Raw genomic sequence first — 14807 nt, forward strand, 5'->3', positions numbered from 1 at the left:
CGCACCGTGCCGGGGACCGGCCCCGGGGGTTACCGCCCTGAGGCGAGCCGAGGCGAGGCGAGCCGCCCTCCCCGCCCCTCAGCAGGTGCAACACCCCCCCCGCCGCCGGCCTCTACCACGCCGCGCGGTGTGTGGGGAGGGAGTCGAGGCGGGCGCGGCACTCCTGCCTGCGGGCGAGCGTCCCGCCGGCCTGGGCTCTCCCGCCCCCTTCCCCTGCCCGCCCCCCTCGCGTCTCGCTGTGGAACGGGCCGAGGCCGGAACTCGGCGCTGCCGGCAGTGGCGCCGCGCTGCCGGGCGGCCGCGGAAGATGGAAGTGGGGGAGCTCGTCCCGGGCGGCAGGGCGGGCAGCAGCGCCGACAGCCTGGCCGAGGAGGAAGAGGAGGACGAGGAGGACGAGGAGGACGAGGAGGGTCCTGGCAGCGGCCGGTCCAGCCGCACCTCGTCGCTGGTGAGCGGGCTGCTCACCGAGCTCTACAGCGCCGCCGAGGCGGCCGCCCCCTCGGGCAGCGCCCGCTCCCGCGTCCTGCGGGAGCTGCAGCAGCGGCCGAGCCAGGTCAAGTACCTGCGGCTGAAAGGTACAGCCTGCCCCCACCTGCTCTGCTCTGCCCGCTGCCGCCGCTCCGCCCGGGCTGCGAGCTGGCCCTGTCGCCTCCCTTTCATCCTCTGTGCCTGCAAGGGCGTCCTGCTTAAAAGTTATAGTCCCCTCTCTCCTGCCTCCGTGCACCTACACGCACACGTATGTGTATGTATATATCCCCCTTCGTTTGTTCTAGCAGCCTTTATGCACGGCCATCTCTCCCAGAAGCTTCCTGTGCACAGTTAGCTGATATCCCCTGCAAACCAAGGCCTTGTGTGCTGTTCCCTCCCTCTTTCGTTTTAGGTGCAGAGGGAGCAAAAAAGGGGTCACCTGCTAGTAGGGTTTCTGTGACAGGTTGCACAAGCTTTTGTTTTTCTGTAAGTTTAGTGCTTTTCTTCATTAACAGTAGTGAATCAATGACCAGTTTTCTTTTCTTTCCCTTTTTTTTTTTAAGCTAAGTTCCTTTTTTCTTAAGCTCGAAGAGATGCTACACATACTGTGTCCTAAGACATAGTTGGGTTTTTTGGGGTACTTGTAGTTCTAGTGGACTTAAACTAAACCTGAGAATTGTAAAGCTTATTTGTAGGTAAGCATGTCTTCCGGGGGGGGGGGGGGGGGGGGGAGAAGGTGTAATAAAAAAAATGTAAACGTAATAGTCAACTAACCAAAATCTAAATGAAACTATCAAACAATTCTTACGAAAGCTGAGTAGCCATGACACTGCATGTTTGTGGAAGAACGAGACTTGCAACTCCAAGGTGACCCGATGAGGAGGGCTCTACAAAGGCTTCTTGTCTCCTGATGTTAAATCATTCTTGTTTTTGACAAGGATAAAAATAAATGTGCCTGTTTTTCAGACCTGTGCAAACAGCTTTCTGCTTCCGTGTTTGGCTTCTAAATGAGGTGATATGGCACCTGATGTTACAGGATTTAGCTCAAGTTCTTCTGTGTGTCCTGTGGCAATCTGGGACTCAACAAGAAATTTGCTTGTTTGAGAATATATTTTGTAGAATTTAAACTCATTGATTTTGCTGCAGAGTTAATTGTTTCTACAGGGACAGCTATCTGGCACGAGTGGGAAAGAATAAAATTCAGCTCACTACTTTTGTGGTGACTGTACAAGTCAGTAGGAATGCAACTTAATTTTTCTGCTCTCAAAATCCATAGATGTGGTTTTAAATCACCTTGCCTGGTACCAGTGATTGGGAGTGCCAACTGAGCAGCAGGTGCTGAAATGGGATAGAAACTACAAAATACAGGACTGTTTTACCAGTGGCTCCTTTCCCTCGCAGTCTTTTCTTGCTCTTTACTATCTGATGAATTGATTGTCATTTCAGCCTAATTTGTCCTTTTCTTTAAGCTCTCCAGAATTATTGAAAAAGTTTTGCTGTATGAGCTGAGCTGTTTGCCATCCCACTAGTACTAGCTTTTCCTGGATGCATAAATATTTTTCTCACTGGATCAGGTTGCCAAAGTATGGATTTTTTTGATTTATTTTTATTCCTGCGTCATGGAGGCATGGTTGGATTGAAAGCGATAGGATTTGAAAACTTAGCTGCAGGGCACAGAATGCTGTTTAGATGCTGGTGGCAAGCTGCACCAGGCTATTACAGGGAAGAGCTGAAGAGGCCAGCATCTAATAGGCAAGACCCAAACTTTCACTGGTGGGGTGTGCCTCTGAGAACAGAGCAGAGGACTCAAAAAAACCAATTTAATGGACTTAAGACATCTGCCCAACAACTCCCAACTCTCCTGGACCTGAAGCTTACCACATGAAGGACAACAGGAATATTAGACATAAGCTGAGACATTTTGGTGAGCTAAGGGGATCTGGTGGCACTGTGACTGACCAGTGGAAATAGTTGAGGCCATGACTGAAGCCTCTTTGCAGACTGTTTGCATCTTAGTGGAAGGAGTTTCCCACTTAGAGCTCATCCTGTGGTTGCATTTCTAGCTTTGCAGGCAGCTTCCTGAACATGTTCATTTGTCTGTTATCATTTGCTTATTCCCCATGGATATTTTCCACAGGCAACTTCTGGAAGGTACTGTATTTAAAATACACCCCTTGTTTGCACTACTAGAGGTATGTTCTGTCTACATCTGTCATGATGTTTCCAGTTTGTAACAGTATAATTATTAAGATTCATACACTGTGCAATGAGTTGAAGTACTTTAGTTTAAAGGAAAATTAAAGACTTTGGCTCAGATCCTGAAAATGTTTATAATTGGGAATTGTCCCAGTCAATAGAACTTGTAATTTATAGAAAGTTTGTATGTGTAAATGTCCGTGGGGCAAGTCACTTTGCATGTCAACTACAAGAAGCTGTTCATGATTGTTTTGACCTGAAGTTATTTTCTCTGCTTGTTGGCAGATGTCGATGAATTAGCAACTATAAAACGAGAACTGAATTACAGAATTTCTGTTCAATCAGCAAAGTTGCTTCGTCTTCTGAAGCAGAAAGACAGGCTTGTACGTAAAGTCCAGAAGAACTGCGATATTGTCACAGCTTGTTTACAGGCGGTTTCCCAGAAACGACGTAAGTACTTTCTGTGTACGTGTGTACTAGTGTAAGTTGTTTATTTCATTGTTGCGGGCAGTATTTCAATTAAGCCCTCGTGCTTGTTTTAAAATCCAGAGGCCAGGCTATGCTATTCCTTAGATATGACTGGCTTCCAGTCAGTGGCATCTGGGAACAGGCAAAGTTCAACTAGCTGAAGTAGGTACGCTGCCGTAGCCTCAGCTTGTGTACTGGTGCGGCACCCTTACCATAGATTGTCTGCCAGGCTTTTTCAGCTTTAATTCACAGAAAGCCCGAGTTGACTTTTTTGGTGTGCATGGTGTGTTTAATTGTGTGCTTTCATATGGGAGATGCTAGAAGTGGAAATTCTTCTCACTGGAAACTATAGACAGCATATGCAATTGTCTTCCCAGAGCATTATTAATAGCGTGTAACTCCTTTCTATCAAGTTGATTTAAGATGAAGAGTATTAGTAAAAACAAACCCACTTCCTTCAAGCCTCTTTATCAACACCTGCGTTCTTGGAATTTCAGAGGGAATGCATGGGAAAGAGAAGTGTTGCTCTAATTGTTTAGCTCTTTCTTCCAGCACAGTGAAACCTTTTTATTTGACTTGGCAAAGTTGTCATCTAAAGATAGGCTGAAGTGCTTTCGTTAGTTCTGCTAAAATGAAACTGCATGTAATGTCATATGTACAAATAAATAGAAATTTTACCTTTAGAAAGGACATGTGAAAATAACCTAATGTTCCCTGTCTTATTTTTTCATTAACATGCAGCGTGACAGGTACAGAAATGTTCAGGTACAGTAAAAAAAGCATGGTCTTTTAACAAAAATGCCTGTAGGAGCTTTGAGGTGCATGTAAAAACGTTATTAAAAGAATCTTACTGTAGTGGCATGTGCTAATGTAGTTTAGTTAGGGGTTTGTCTATTACCGTGAAACTTAAATTTTCAAGCATTTAAAAGCGTTCCTTTGTTTTACTTAAACCTAGCATGAAAGTTCTTGGCTGTCGTGCACTGTGTAGGCATGTTTCTTCTTCTCACCTATTCTTTTTCTTTCTCAACATCAGCTTGATAATTGAGTCCTCGGTGCCATTAACACTTAAGCATATACTGTAGTCTCTTTTTAAATGAGACTACTTGAATTTTGCACGTGTTTAAGTATTTAGAGGATTTCACTATAAATTCTGAAGGTCTGAGCATCCTGACCTCATTTGTTAGGTAAAAACCTATTGACTGAAAGGGATATGGGATTTCATCCTAAATATGAATGTGTTTTTACAAATTTCAGGTACCATTTTACACTTAAATTAATGGGGCATTATGTTTAAAATGTGCTGGTAACAACTGAGGTTTGTTTTTAAGTAATGCAGTTTAAAACTTAAGATAAGTTTTGAAGTAATGCAGTTTATTGCCTAATATCCATGCATGTGCATGCAGGTTTTTTGAAGACTATGTGTAGGTTTGTATATACATCTCTTTAAGTGAGATATTTTTATTATTAATGTAGCATATTTACCTAGTGTTAATTTTCAGTTTATATCTCTGAAAATCCAGATGTATTCCAGGGCACCTAAAACTTAGTTATTTCTTGCTCTAAGATCTAATCCAAAGCCACTGGGATTTGTTGAACGACTCCTGGTAACTTCAGTTGCTTTGGAATAGATTGAGACTGTGTTTTTATTGCTCACTATAAATGTACTAGCACTATACAGAGAATGCAGGAATAAGCTTTTGCTGTAGGATGTACAACTTTAAATTTCCTGGTAATTGTGCCTTTGAGGCAATATTTCACCAAGAGCTGTCCAAAGGCAGGCAGAACCGGTCTTCTTCCCTCCAACTGTTTATTCTTGCCTTTGTACCATTTCCTGTGTAGTAGTAGTAGGAATCCCTGTGTGGGATATAATGAATCAAACTGGAGAGCTGATCCAGTAAGGTAATTCCTTTTTCCCCTGTTTCCAGTTTCTGCAGAGGGTGGTAGAAGTGGGTGCACAGGAGAAGGTGATTGCTTAGAGTAGCTTGAGAAGTGCAGCTGCTGAGTATGTAATTAAGTCCTAAAGTCTCAGCAAAACTATTATGCTAACAGTGGAAAGATCTATTTTCTCCTCTTTTAACTTTAAAAAAAGAACAGTTAATGTGATGGAACATTAACAAATGCACACCTCCCCCTCTGCCCTAAAATGTAAGAGAGTTTTTCTGCTCACTAAAGCCGTTGGAAACTAGATTTTCTGTAGACTACCCTCTCATTTTTAAATATTCAAAACATTATTATTAATTTGTAGAAGTTTTTGTTGTTCCAGGTTTTGATGAAAGTATATACTTGCAATATAACATTATGTGCCATAAAGATTTATAATGTGCTTTTGTGTACAGCATTAACATTATGATATCCTGTGGTACTAAAATCTTTATCAAGTAAGTATAGAGAAGTTAAAATATTTTTCCTTTTAAAATATATTTTTTAGTGGCAAATTAAAATTTCTTGGAGTTGTGTTATCGTTAATTCTAACATTTCAAAATATAAGTGATTCTTCAACTGATTTATGTGGAGTTTCATGGTGTGTTTATACTATTGTCACCCTGGGAATTTTTTTCCCCCACATATAGTAAGATCTCTATGTAGAGGTAGAACTCTAGTTTTAAATTAACCTAAAGTTCACATTCAGATGTTTGAATGCTACCTTTAAGCAATCTGTACGGACCAATTGCAAACAAATACTGTTTTGGGAAAAGATGGAAATTCTGTCTTGATGCTTAACTCTGGCTTTGTCAGACCCTTTTCGAATACTGTCTGACAAATTCATGCCTAGTGGTAACTTCAGTTAGTTAGGAAATTACAGGGCTGATAAATTTGATCCCTTATTTTCTGATGAAATGTCTATCATGCTTTAGACTACTTCTACAGAGGAAAAACAGACACTGTTTAAAAAGCTGTATACTTAAAACTGTGTATGTTCAGACCACAGGGAGCTGTCCACGGATCAGTTTTTGATCTGGGCTGGCTCTCGGTCTCTGTGCAGTGCACAGAAGAGGCATGGCGCTCTAGCAGCTTGGGAAGCCCATGTCTGGCTTGTGCTTCAGTACTCGGCACAGCGCCTGCAGCATTTGAACTGTTGAATGGATAGAGTAAATGTGGAGGAACAAACAGACACCAGGGATGACTTCATAACTTACTGTGTTTTTCATGATGCTGTTGACCCTTATCTCTGGTAGGTGATGTATGTTTTGCATACAAATAGGTATTACCATAGAAAACAAAATTCACTGCAGAGTGAAATGCATTTTGCTCAGAAGCATGAATGGCTATGGCTCTGTTGAGGAAGGATAAATTCTCCTGTTGGATACATGCTAAAAGCAGTACACTGTGCTGTACTTGTAGTTTGTAAGATATATGACTGACCAATTTCATTTTAATAACACTTTTTAACCCAAATTTAAATACAATATTCCAGTAAAGAAAAACAGTAAGAGAAAATCACAGTGATGGCCTGATGGCAAACATGGCTTCTAGGCACACGTTTCTCTTGCTCTTGTGATTTTGACTTACTTGGAGTAACAAGATATAAGTTTGTTCTGTAGCACTGTGAACTATTTCAAATCCATCTTAGAAAGCAGAGTGCTTTATGCGTGTAATTATATAATTTGAGAAAAGCAGAATTCATTAAAAAATAAATCAAGGTTTTGCAACTATCGTCTAAAGAGTATGCAAAAGCCATCTCATTCTTTTCTCCGTGTATTTTATACAGTGATGGCTTGCTCATATTATTAAATATATTTTGACTGATCAAATTGCAAACCGGAAGTTCCTTGAATCACAAATTTTGATTGCCTGTCTTTTTAATTTAAAAAAAAAAAGCATGTATTATCTATAAACTATTTATAAGTACAATTATCCAGCTCAATTGTAACTCAGCCTGGCTGGAAGCAAGCAGGAATGCTTAAATCGGATTCAATATAAAATAAGCTGAAGTTATATTAACAGAAGGTTCATTAATATTCTCTTGTATTTTTAATGGAGAAATAATTTTAGTAGAAAATTTCACAAAGAGATCATTAATTTGGTGCTATGTAGCTATGATGCTATATACCTATAATAACTTTAAATGGGTCTCATGCTGTGTTCAGAAAGACCCTTAGTATTCTCTGTTCTAATACTTGTTTAGAAACTAAGATTAAAGATAAGTATTATTCTTCTGCTATTTCAGCATTGACTCCTGTACAGAATTCTCCAGGATAACCATAAACATTAGCTTTCTAGTTTTATTTTTTCTCTTCCTGGTTTGATTTAACACAGAGCCAGTAGAGGGAGACAGAATATTTTATTTAATGCAGAGATAGAGGTGTATCTCTGACTTTCATAGGTTGGTGGCTTTCATATCCTTTCCTTAAACATGAAGGGAAGCGCTTTACAAATGCAGTCAGGCAATAATTGGATTAAAATATTTAAGGTCAGGCACAGGCTGTCAAATAAATGTTGTTCACAAAGGAAGTATTAGGTTCCATATGTGAAGCAGTTGAAAAATGATGACAAATGGCTTCTTAATTATAACTGAGATCATTAATTCCCACATTTTGTACAGAGGGTTTTCAGAAGCTCCTGATTGAGTGAGCTGAATGTTTTGGAGTCTACCTACAGAAATTCAGAGGTTTATGTATGTACTTATTAGCAATACTTGTGATCTCTTTGAGTGCATCTTAACTGGGTAGAAAGCCAACACAAACTGGCATCAACTGGGCACAGAGAGGTACCCTGCGTGTTCCCAGGGGACAGACAAAGTTTCCTGGTAGAAGACTGGGCTATGAAGTCTCGTCAACTTCTGACAATGTGTTACTGACCCTGTGAGGAGAGTTGATGCTACAGAGAATGGAACTCACTCAGAGGAAACTGGAAAAGCCCTGCCTGATGTTGTAGTTGTATGAGTTGGTTAGGAGAGGACTGGGCAAGATCACCATCATCAGGTGTCTCTGGATAAGTGCAACTTAGATATGCAAAAGTACTCACACATCTAGATTAAACTCCTCTTTTCTCTCTCCTTGCTCCCTCTCTCCAAAGTTTCCATTTAGCTTCAGTCCTGCCACATCTGTGTGTCCTGTCCCATCTTCCACTTTTATTTCCCCTTCCTAACTCTTAGAAAAGCTAATAAGCTTTTCTCACTTGATCCCAGTCTTTAAATGTTGGACTTCTCAGCCCTGTTCCATTTTTCCCCTCCCTACATCCTGTCTACCCTGCAGTGTCTACGAGTGGCTCTCAGTCAGACTGCTCTCCACCTTTGAGTTTTCCTCGCATCATTCCTTGGTCTCTTTCATATGTTCTTCCTTGTCTTTTTCCTGCAGGCGCTAATTATCTACTCACCAGTTTTCTCCATCCCTCCTCTCCCCTCAACATTTGTTATAAAACTAAGGCATACATTCACAAATTTTAGTTCATAGGATCAAAGTTTGATTAAAGATGTAAGAACAGCTTTAATACAATATACTGTGGACTGTTAACACAGCTAATATTGATTTGATTGTCACTCTGGATCAGACGTCTCATAACATGGGGCAAACACTTGTGTACATGTGGAATAATTCATGCAGGTCAAATGATGCATGTGGCTTATCTGTCCTTTCCCACTCCAGTAATTCCCAGTAGTTTGGTGTACTCTTGCAGTTGTATAAATATGCTTTAAGCTGGAACAGCTCAATTTCTCTGGTTTAATTTTTTTCTTTCTCTATGAAGAATTGAGTTACTCAGTGAATGCTGCTACTGTGGCAAGTTTGCCCTACCCCCTCCCTCCCCCCCAGTCTCCACTGTTTGTATCGCTTCTTATAGCGATAACTATTTAATTGATCTATTGCTTTTTATAGCGATAACTATTTAATTGATCTATCAAAAGTACATTCATCCTTTGATGCAGTTAAAATAGGAGGTTTACTTCTTATGGAGTCTGATTTCGTGTGAGTCATCCTCAAATGACTCACTTGGCTGCATGTTTCAGTTCAGTAGCTTTCCTATTACCTCATCTGTATTTGTGTGCTCGGTTACATTACTAGTCTCTACCTTTCGTGGGTGCTAATCAATTCGATCCTTTAAGTTGATGCTGCGGCTTTTTGAAACGCATACTTAAGAAATGTTGCTTGTGGCTACTTTTTGTTTTTCCTAACGAATTGTTCTTAATTTAGTTCTACCTGATCTTTTGTCCTTTGAAGCCTTTTGATGGGGAAAGGGAAATGGAATGAAACAGAATGATGAGCTTGAAAATGTGATAGTCATCTTAAGTTGTTTGTTTAAACTGTTGCCAAAGGTAGGCTGAATTTTCTTTACAGTCAGTTGCCTACTTGTAGCAATACATGTGTAAATAAATAGAATATTGCTATTGATTTTCAATTATTGCTATTTTCATCAAACTGTTAGTTATGCTGCATACAGTGAAGGCTTTCTCTGTTACTTATGACTCAAGATGTGGAGGTGGGCTGAGGATTGGTTAGGAACAATTTTGTAATCTGTTCTATGTCCTGTGCTGGTTTGCAAGGAGTGAAGTAATGGGACAGTTAGAAAAGGAGAGAACCTGTATCTAGGGATGCCAGAGCCTGGCTCAGTGTGGGTGGTAGCTGTGCGCTTGGTCTGTAACCTGCATTTGGCCACTGGGCAGCAGTTCTTTTGATCTGGATGGTGAAGTTCACCTGCCAGTCCCTTGCGTATGGGCTGTGCATGAGGAAAAATGACTGTAGATGTAAGTGTATTCTTAACCAACTTGTTCATTGTTATCCAGCATTATTAATAAATTGTGTGATGCTTAAAAATATTGCTGGAGAGCCCTTCGAAAGAGCCACCTATAGTGGTGAATACAAAATGAAATGCCGTTCCATTATCATATTTCATTCAGCTTCAGCCAGCCAAGATTCTGGGAAGTCTGAAAGCTTATTCCATTGCAATGGGAGCCTGGACTGAGAACAATTACTTGCCTTTTAACACTAGTCTTGGAGGAGAAGGACTGCAAACAGCATCATTCATTGCTGTGCACCAGGTCATGGAGAAATGTTGCAATGGGTAGGTGTGTGTCATGTTTAGTATTTGCTAATGTAAATTAGATTGTGTATTCTGGATATCTGTTAGTGAGTCTGGGAGAAAGAAAAGTGAGTGTTATCAGGCATAATACCAGCAGTGTGGAACACTGATCAAGGTGGTGATGCTTTGCAAGGGCAATGATTTTTGTTTTTAAATGCCATTGGGAGTTTGCTATCATAGTATTTTATGCAGTTTTGGAAGTTACCCACATGAAAAGTGTCATCTCTGTATTAAAGGCTGACAACTAACAACTAACTGAATAATCCTGGGGAGTTTTCAGGTAGTGAATTCCATGGTTACTTTCCTTTGATGAGAATATGATCTTGGAACTGGTCTTTGAGTGGTGCAGCCAGGATGCTGAGATGTGGGGAAGCAGTGTGAGGGGAAATAGTTTAACAGATCAGCAAGTCAGTAAAATTCTGATACAGCACTGTGCTGCTCCATTGCCTCTCATGGGATATTCTTCTAGAGAACTATCAACTAAGTTCCCAGACTCAAAGTGTAATTGTGCTGCTGATGGGATGTGTACACCGAGTATGGATCTTGTAGGTAATGAATTTTGACATCTTTGATCACTTGATGAGCAGTAGCATTGGTAAGCCCTACTGCGAGAGGCCACCCCACTTCATTGCCTCCAGCCAGCTCTTCAGGACGATCTGTGCTAGCCCCAGAAAGCTGTCTGGTGTGTGAGTCCATAGAAGACCTTAGCTGGCTAATTCAAAGTACTTCAGCTGACTGCCATCTTCTCTTACTGGTATTCTCCACTGTAAAACAAAGCTGTAATATAAATTCTAAATTGGCAAACTGTCCAATCAGTTTCCTTACAAACTTGGCAAATTGTGTGATTTGGTATCCCTCAGAGGCCACTTTGGGGCTAATTTCAGTTTCTTGACTCCCAAGATGAAGTAAAATTTCTTTCCTTTTCTGGTGTTAAAAAGGAGATAATATTTTTTTTCTTTTTTTTTCCTTGAAAGAAAGAGGCTGGATTTGCAGTCTGATTTGGTCATATCTCGACTGAAAAGTTCTTGTGGTCTGTCCCATTGCAGAATATCGAATTCAAAAGATGGCAAGAACTAGTGCTTAGAGCAGTACAGAACCTGGAATCCTCACTTTAAGGGAAATTCTGCTTTAAGAATACAGCAACAAAAATATCTTGTTCCAGCATGAAATAAAACACCCACTCACAAAAGTCAATTGCTTATGAAGCAAAATTCTGAAAGTTTACATTTTGAACTAAAATGCTTTGTTCAGATTTTGACACCTCACCCTTTTTCATGTCATATTATGTAATGAGCCATTTTCAAGTAAGATGTTCAAATGTTTAATCCAAAAAAGGGTCAAAATTGAGCTTTTAGCATGTGGAAATATGTTTTCATCGAATATAACATTCTGCTGTGAAGGACTTTGCTCTCCACAAGCTGGTATTTTATGACAGAGCTTTCTATTAAGTGGTTCCAGCTAACTTTGGTACTGGAGATCTTCCTGGGAACATGCAGCCAGCCATCTCTGCAGCTTACTCCCTGGCTGCTCAATGCTGGGATTGCCAGGCTGGTTTAGGGAGCTGGGGAGCCAGCATGCGTTCCTGAGCCATATATTTTCCTTCTGCCTCTTTAGGGATTATATGAATCCTTAATTCTCCGTGTCACATACTTCACGCTATGCTGCTTTGTCCCTAACTCTCACCGTTGAAGTGTCTTACCTCCATTGAAAATACCCCCCTGCCCCATCTGAACAAATGCCATCTCGTGTTCATCCTTGGCTAAAACTTGCACAGTTCTTGAAAAATGGCTTTTATCATGGACTCCTTCAGCTACATGCTTCAGGTTTTAACTAAGCAAACTGTCTTGGCAGCTGCTTTGACTAGTGGCAGGATCCAGAGGTAGGATTGCTTTTGTTACAAACCTGGGAGTCTGATCAGGATCTAGGTGCTTAGAGTTTCAAGCAGCACTGGGCAGTGCTCAATATCAGCAGGTGGTATAAGAATATACCTGACTGCCACATTTTTCTTTTAAATATCATTCCACTGCTACTTTCGGAAACTGGCTGCATTCAGAGTTGGGATCGCTGCTGGTAAATTCCTGGGGACTGTGGAGCCTGCTTCTAAGAGATCATGACCTCCTTGAAGGAGGTCCTGCCTCCTGGCTCACTGCTGCTGCTCATTTCCCAGTTCAGTGAGCTGCTGTCTCTGGAGGGGTGGGATTTTCCCAGGAGAGGGAGATGCCAGAGGTTCAGAGCCAGGTGGGAGCTGAGCAAAATGATCAGCTGAACTCAAGCATTTGGCTCTGAGAGGAGAGAGCCTTCAGCTGCCTGTTGTCTTCTGCCCGTCGAGCCCCAAATGTGCCTCACACAGAGGCAATGAGCTGTGGATCAGCTGATTCATGGCATATTGTGCCAGGCAGGTGGCTGCCTAGGGCAGCAACTTACCCTTTGGGAGATACCAGGCCTTCACCCAAAGGAGTGTGGTGGGACGTGGGAGACCCTGGTCAACCAGCCATGGTGTCCAACTTCTATAAACTGTGGGCCCTGCGAAACTCAGAGCCATACCCCTACATCCTTCCTTCTCTCCCCGCTTTGATTACTTGTCCTGGAGAATGGCAGACATCTGGGGTGAGGGTGAAGTGGGGCTAAATTGACCTTTCTGAAGTGTGTCACATAGGCATGTTTTGTAGTTGGTTTCTGCTGCTGAAGTGAAAGGGGCACTCTGTAGTGGTCACCTGAGGTGGTGAGAGCATCAGCCACTGCTTATCTAGCTACAACTACTTTACACCACCATCACCACCCCCAAATAGTTCTACAATATTTTTTGTGTTACATAGGAACTTGATGGGATAGTAATGGCTCAATGTGGTTACAATATAAAAAATTACTCTTGCAGAATAAATACTTCATTGCTTCATGGATCTGAACTTCATGGATCTGAACGGTAAATTCAGTAAATCCTTCAGTAAGCGATAATCTGGCTGCTGATTCTAGGCCCACTTTGCAACAAAAAATGCAGATTGTTCAGTATATGAATGTATAGATTGTGGAATTGCTACCAAATTCTTGTCCTGCAACGTTTGGTACAGGATGTTGTAAATATTGCTTGTCAGTGTGCTAGCAGCTGTGACAACAGTAAAATGGTTGAGTTAGTGCTACATCTGAGATTGTGTTTATTTTGGGTACGCATACAACTCGGAGGTGGACTGCTTACCACCTTTTCCATATTCTTCCGTGTAACTGTGATCCTGTTGCAAAGTGGTAGCTGACCTCGCAGGATTAGTTTTGTGATGTATGTAGAGTTCTGAGTGCACTGAATTACACTTTTCACAACAGCTGTGCCATGAAAAGTTGATGTATTGGATAGTACTTGTTACATAAAATACTTCCTGAGTATTAGAAATAGGGATTAATGTGATAGATTATTGTGTGTGGGGTTAATATTTGTAGTACTTATATACTAATTTGCCTGAGCAAAGTGGTTCTCAACCCAGTGATATCTTATTTCTCTGGTACTGCAGTAACTTTGGAAGGTGGGATTTGATCGGCTCGAACTGAGGAGGCATGCAGTCACCTGAAGGACGGTAGTCGTGCCCTTTGCTGCGAGGTGTTGTCAGCATCCAGGCTATAACCTGGAAATTCATTGCGTTAAGTGGGAATTTGCGAGGAAGCTGGCTGTACAGCCGGTGCTGCCAAAGGCCACATGTGAAGGAGTGATGTGTCAGGAGTGCACGTGAGTGCATTCGTATTTCACAAATCCTTTAGACGCTTCTGAACCAATGACAGATCCTGCTCTGATTCCTGCAGGTAGTGAAAAGCCGTGGCATCTATGGCAAATGTTGGACAACGAAGATATAAGAGTTTATTTGTGTGTATAAGCTCACAGCAGGGGTGGCTGTGTGAGCTGCATAACTATAATACCATGTCATTGCAATCTTTAATCTTTCTCTCACAAGCTTTTGGATGTGGAAACAGCCTGAGAGAAAAAGTTGTGCAATTAGATTGTATGCATAGTCTTTCACACTTGTCTAGCTTAGCACTATCTCCTCTTTTATTCTTCTGGGGATTACACTTCAGTACAAGTAACTCTGCTGTTCTTTTTCCTAGTGAAATGCTTTTTTTTTTTTTTTTTTAAACACCATTGTGAATTTGCAGGAGGATTAATGGGGCTTCACTGAAAATGCCCAACAGGGTACATGGCCTTTAAGTAACACAGATGCATTTTATCTGCGAATAAGGCACATGCTAAACATTCTTTGGCTGAGTTAGTCTTTGAAGAAAAGATTTCCTGGATACTGAAGATCAAATGGAAGATAACAGCTGCTTGGGATAATTAATGCTAGGAATAGACTGATTTATGGAGCATCAGGCAGTGCTAGCAGCTATGTTTATGCAGCTTTGTGAGATAAGCTTGACATGTAAAAACAAGGTGCTAGAAAAGTAGGCTGTGAACTTAGTCTGTTTGGATCAATAGTCCTGCTTATAATTTTATGCTGGAGCAGCTCTGGAGGAAGGGTTAAAAGAGAACCTCAGATTTTAAAATGTTTTTCTCCTTGAAGCTGTTAATAACCTGAATTTGACTTACTGAGTAGTAAATGAGTGCTCCACACATACCCTTGAAATTTGCCAGGGAAGTCCATGTTCCATCTCCATGTTACATCATCTTACCAGAACACTTTCTA

The 14807-nt window shown here is 41.4% G+C and overlaps 1 protein-coding gene across 1 annotated transcript in view; it reads left to right on the forward strand.

Moving 5' to 3' along the window:
• The first annotated feature begins 307 nt into the window (after positions 1–307).
• The window catches only part of TBC1D30 (TBC1 domain family member 30), a 56845-nt gene continuing 42345 nt past the window's right edge, over positions 308–14807 (forward strand). The window contains exons 1-2 of the mRNA XM_072863014.1: positions 308–575; positions 2950–3114. Coding sequence (XP_072719115.1) covers positions 308–575; positions 2950–3114 — 433 coding nt within the window. The remainder of the gene's footprint in view (positions 576–2949; positions 3115–14807) is intronic.

This window comes from Ciconia boyciana, chromosome 1 (genome assembly GCF_034638445.1).
Source record: "Ciconia boyciana chromosome 1, ASM3463844v1, whole genome shotgun sequence".
Taxonomy (NCBI): domain Eukaryota; kingdom Metazoa; phylum Chordata; class Aves; order Ciconiiformes; family Ciconiidae; genus Ciconia; species Ciconia boyciana.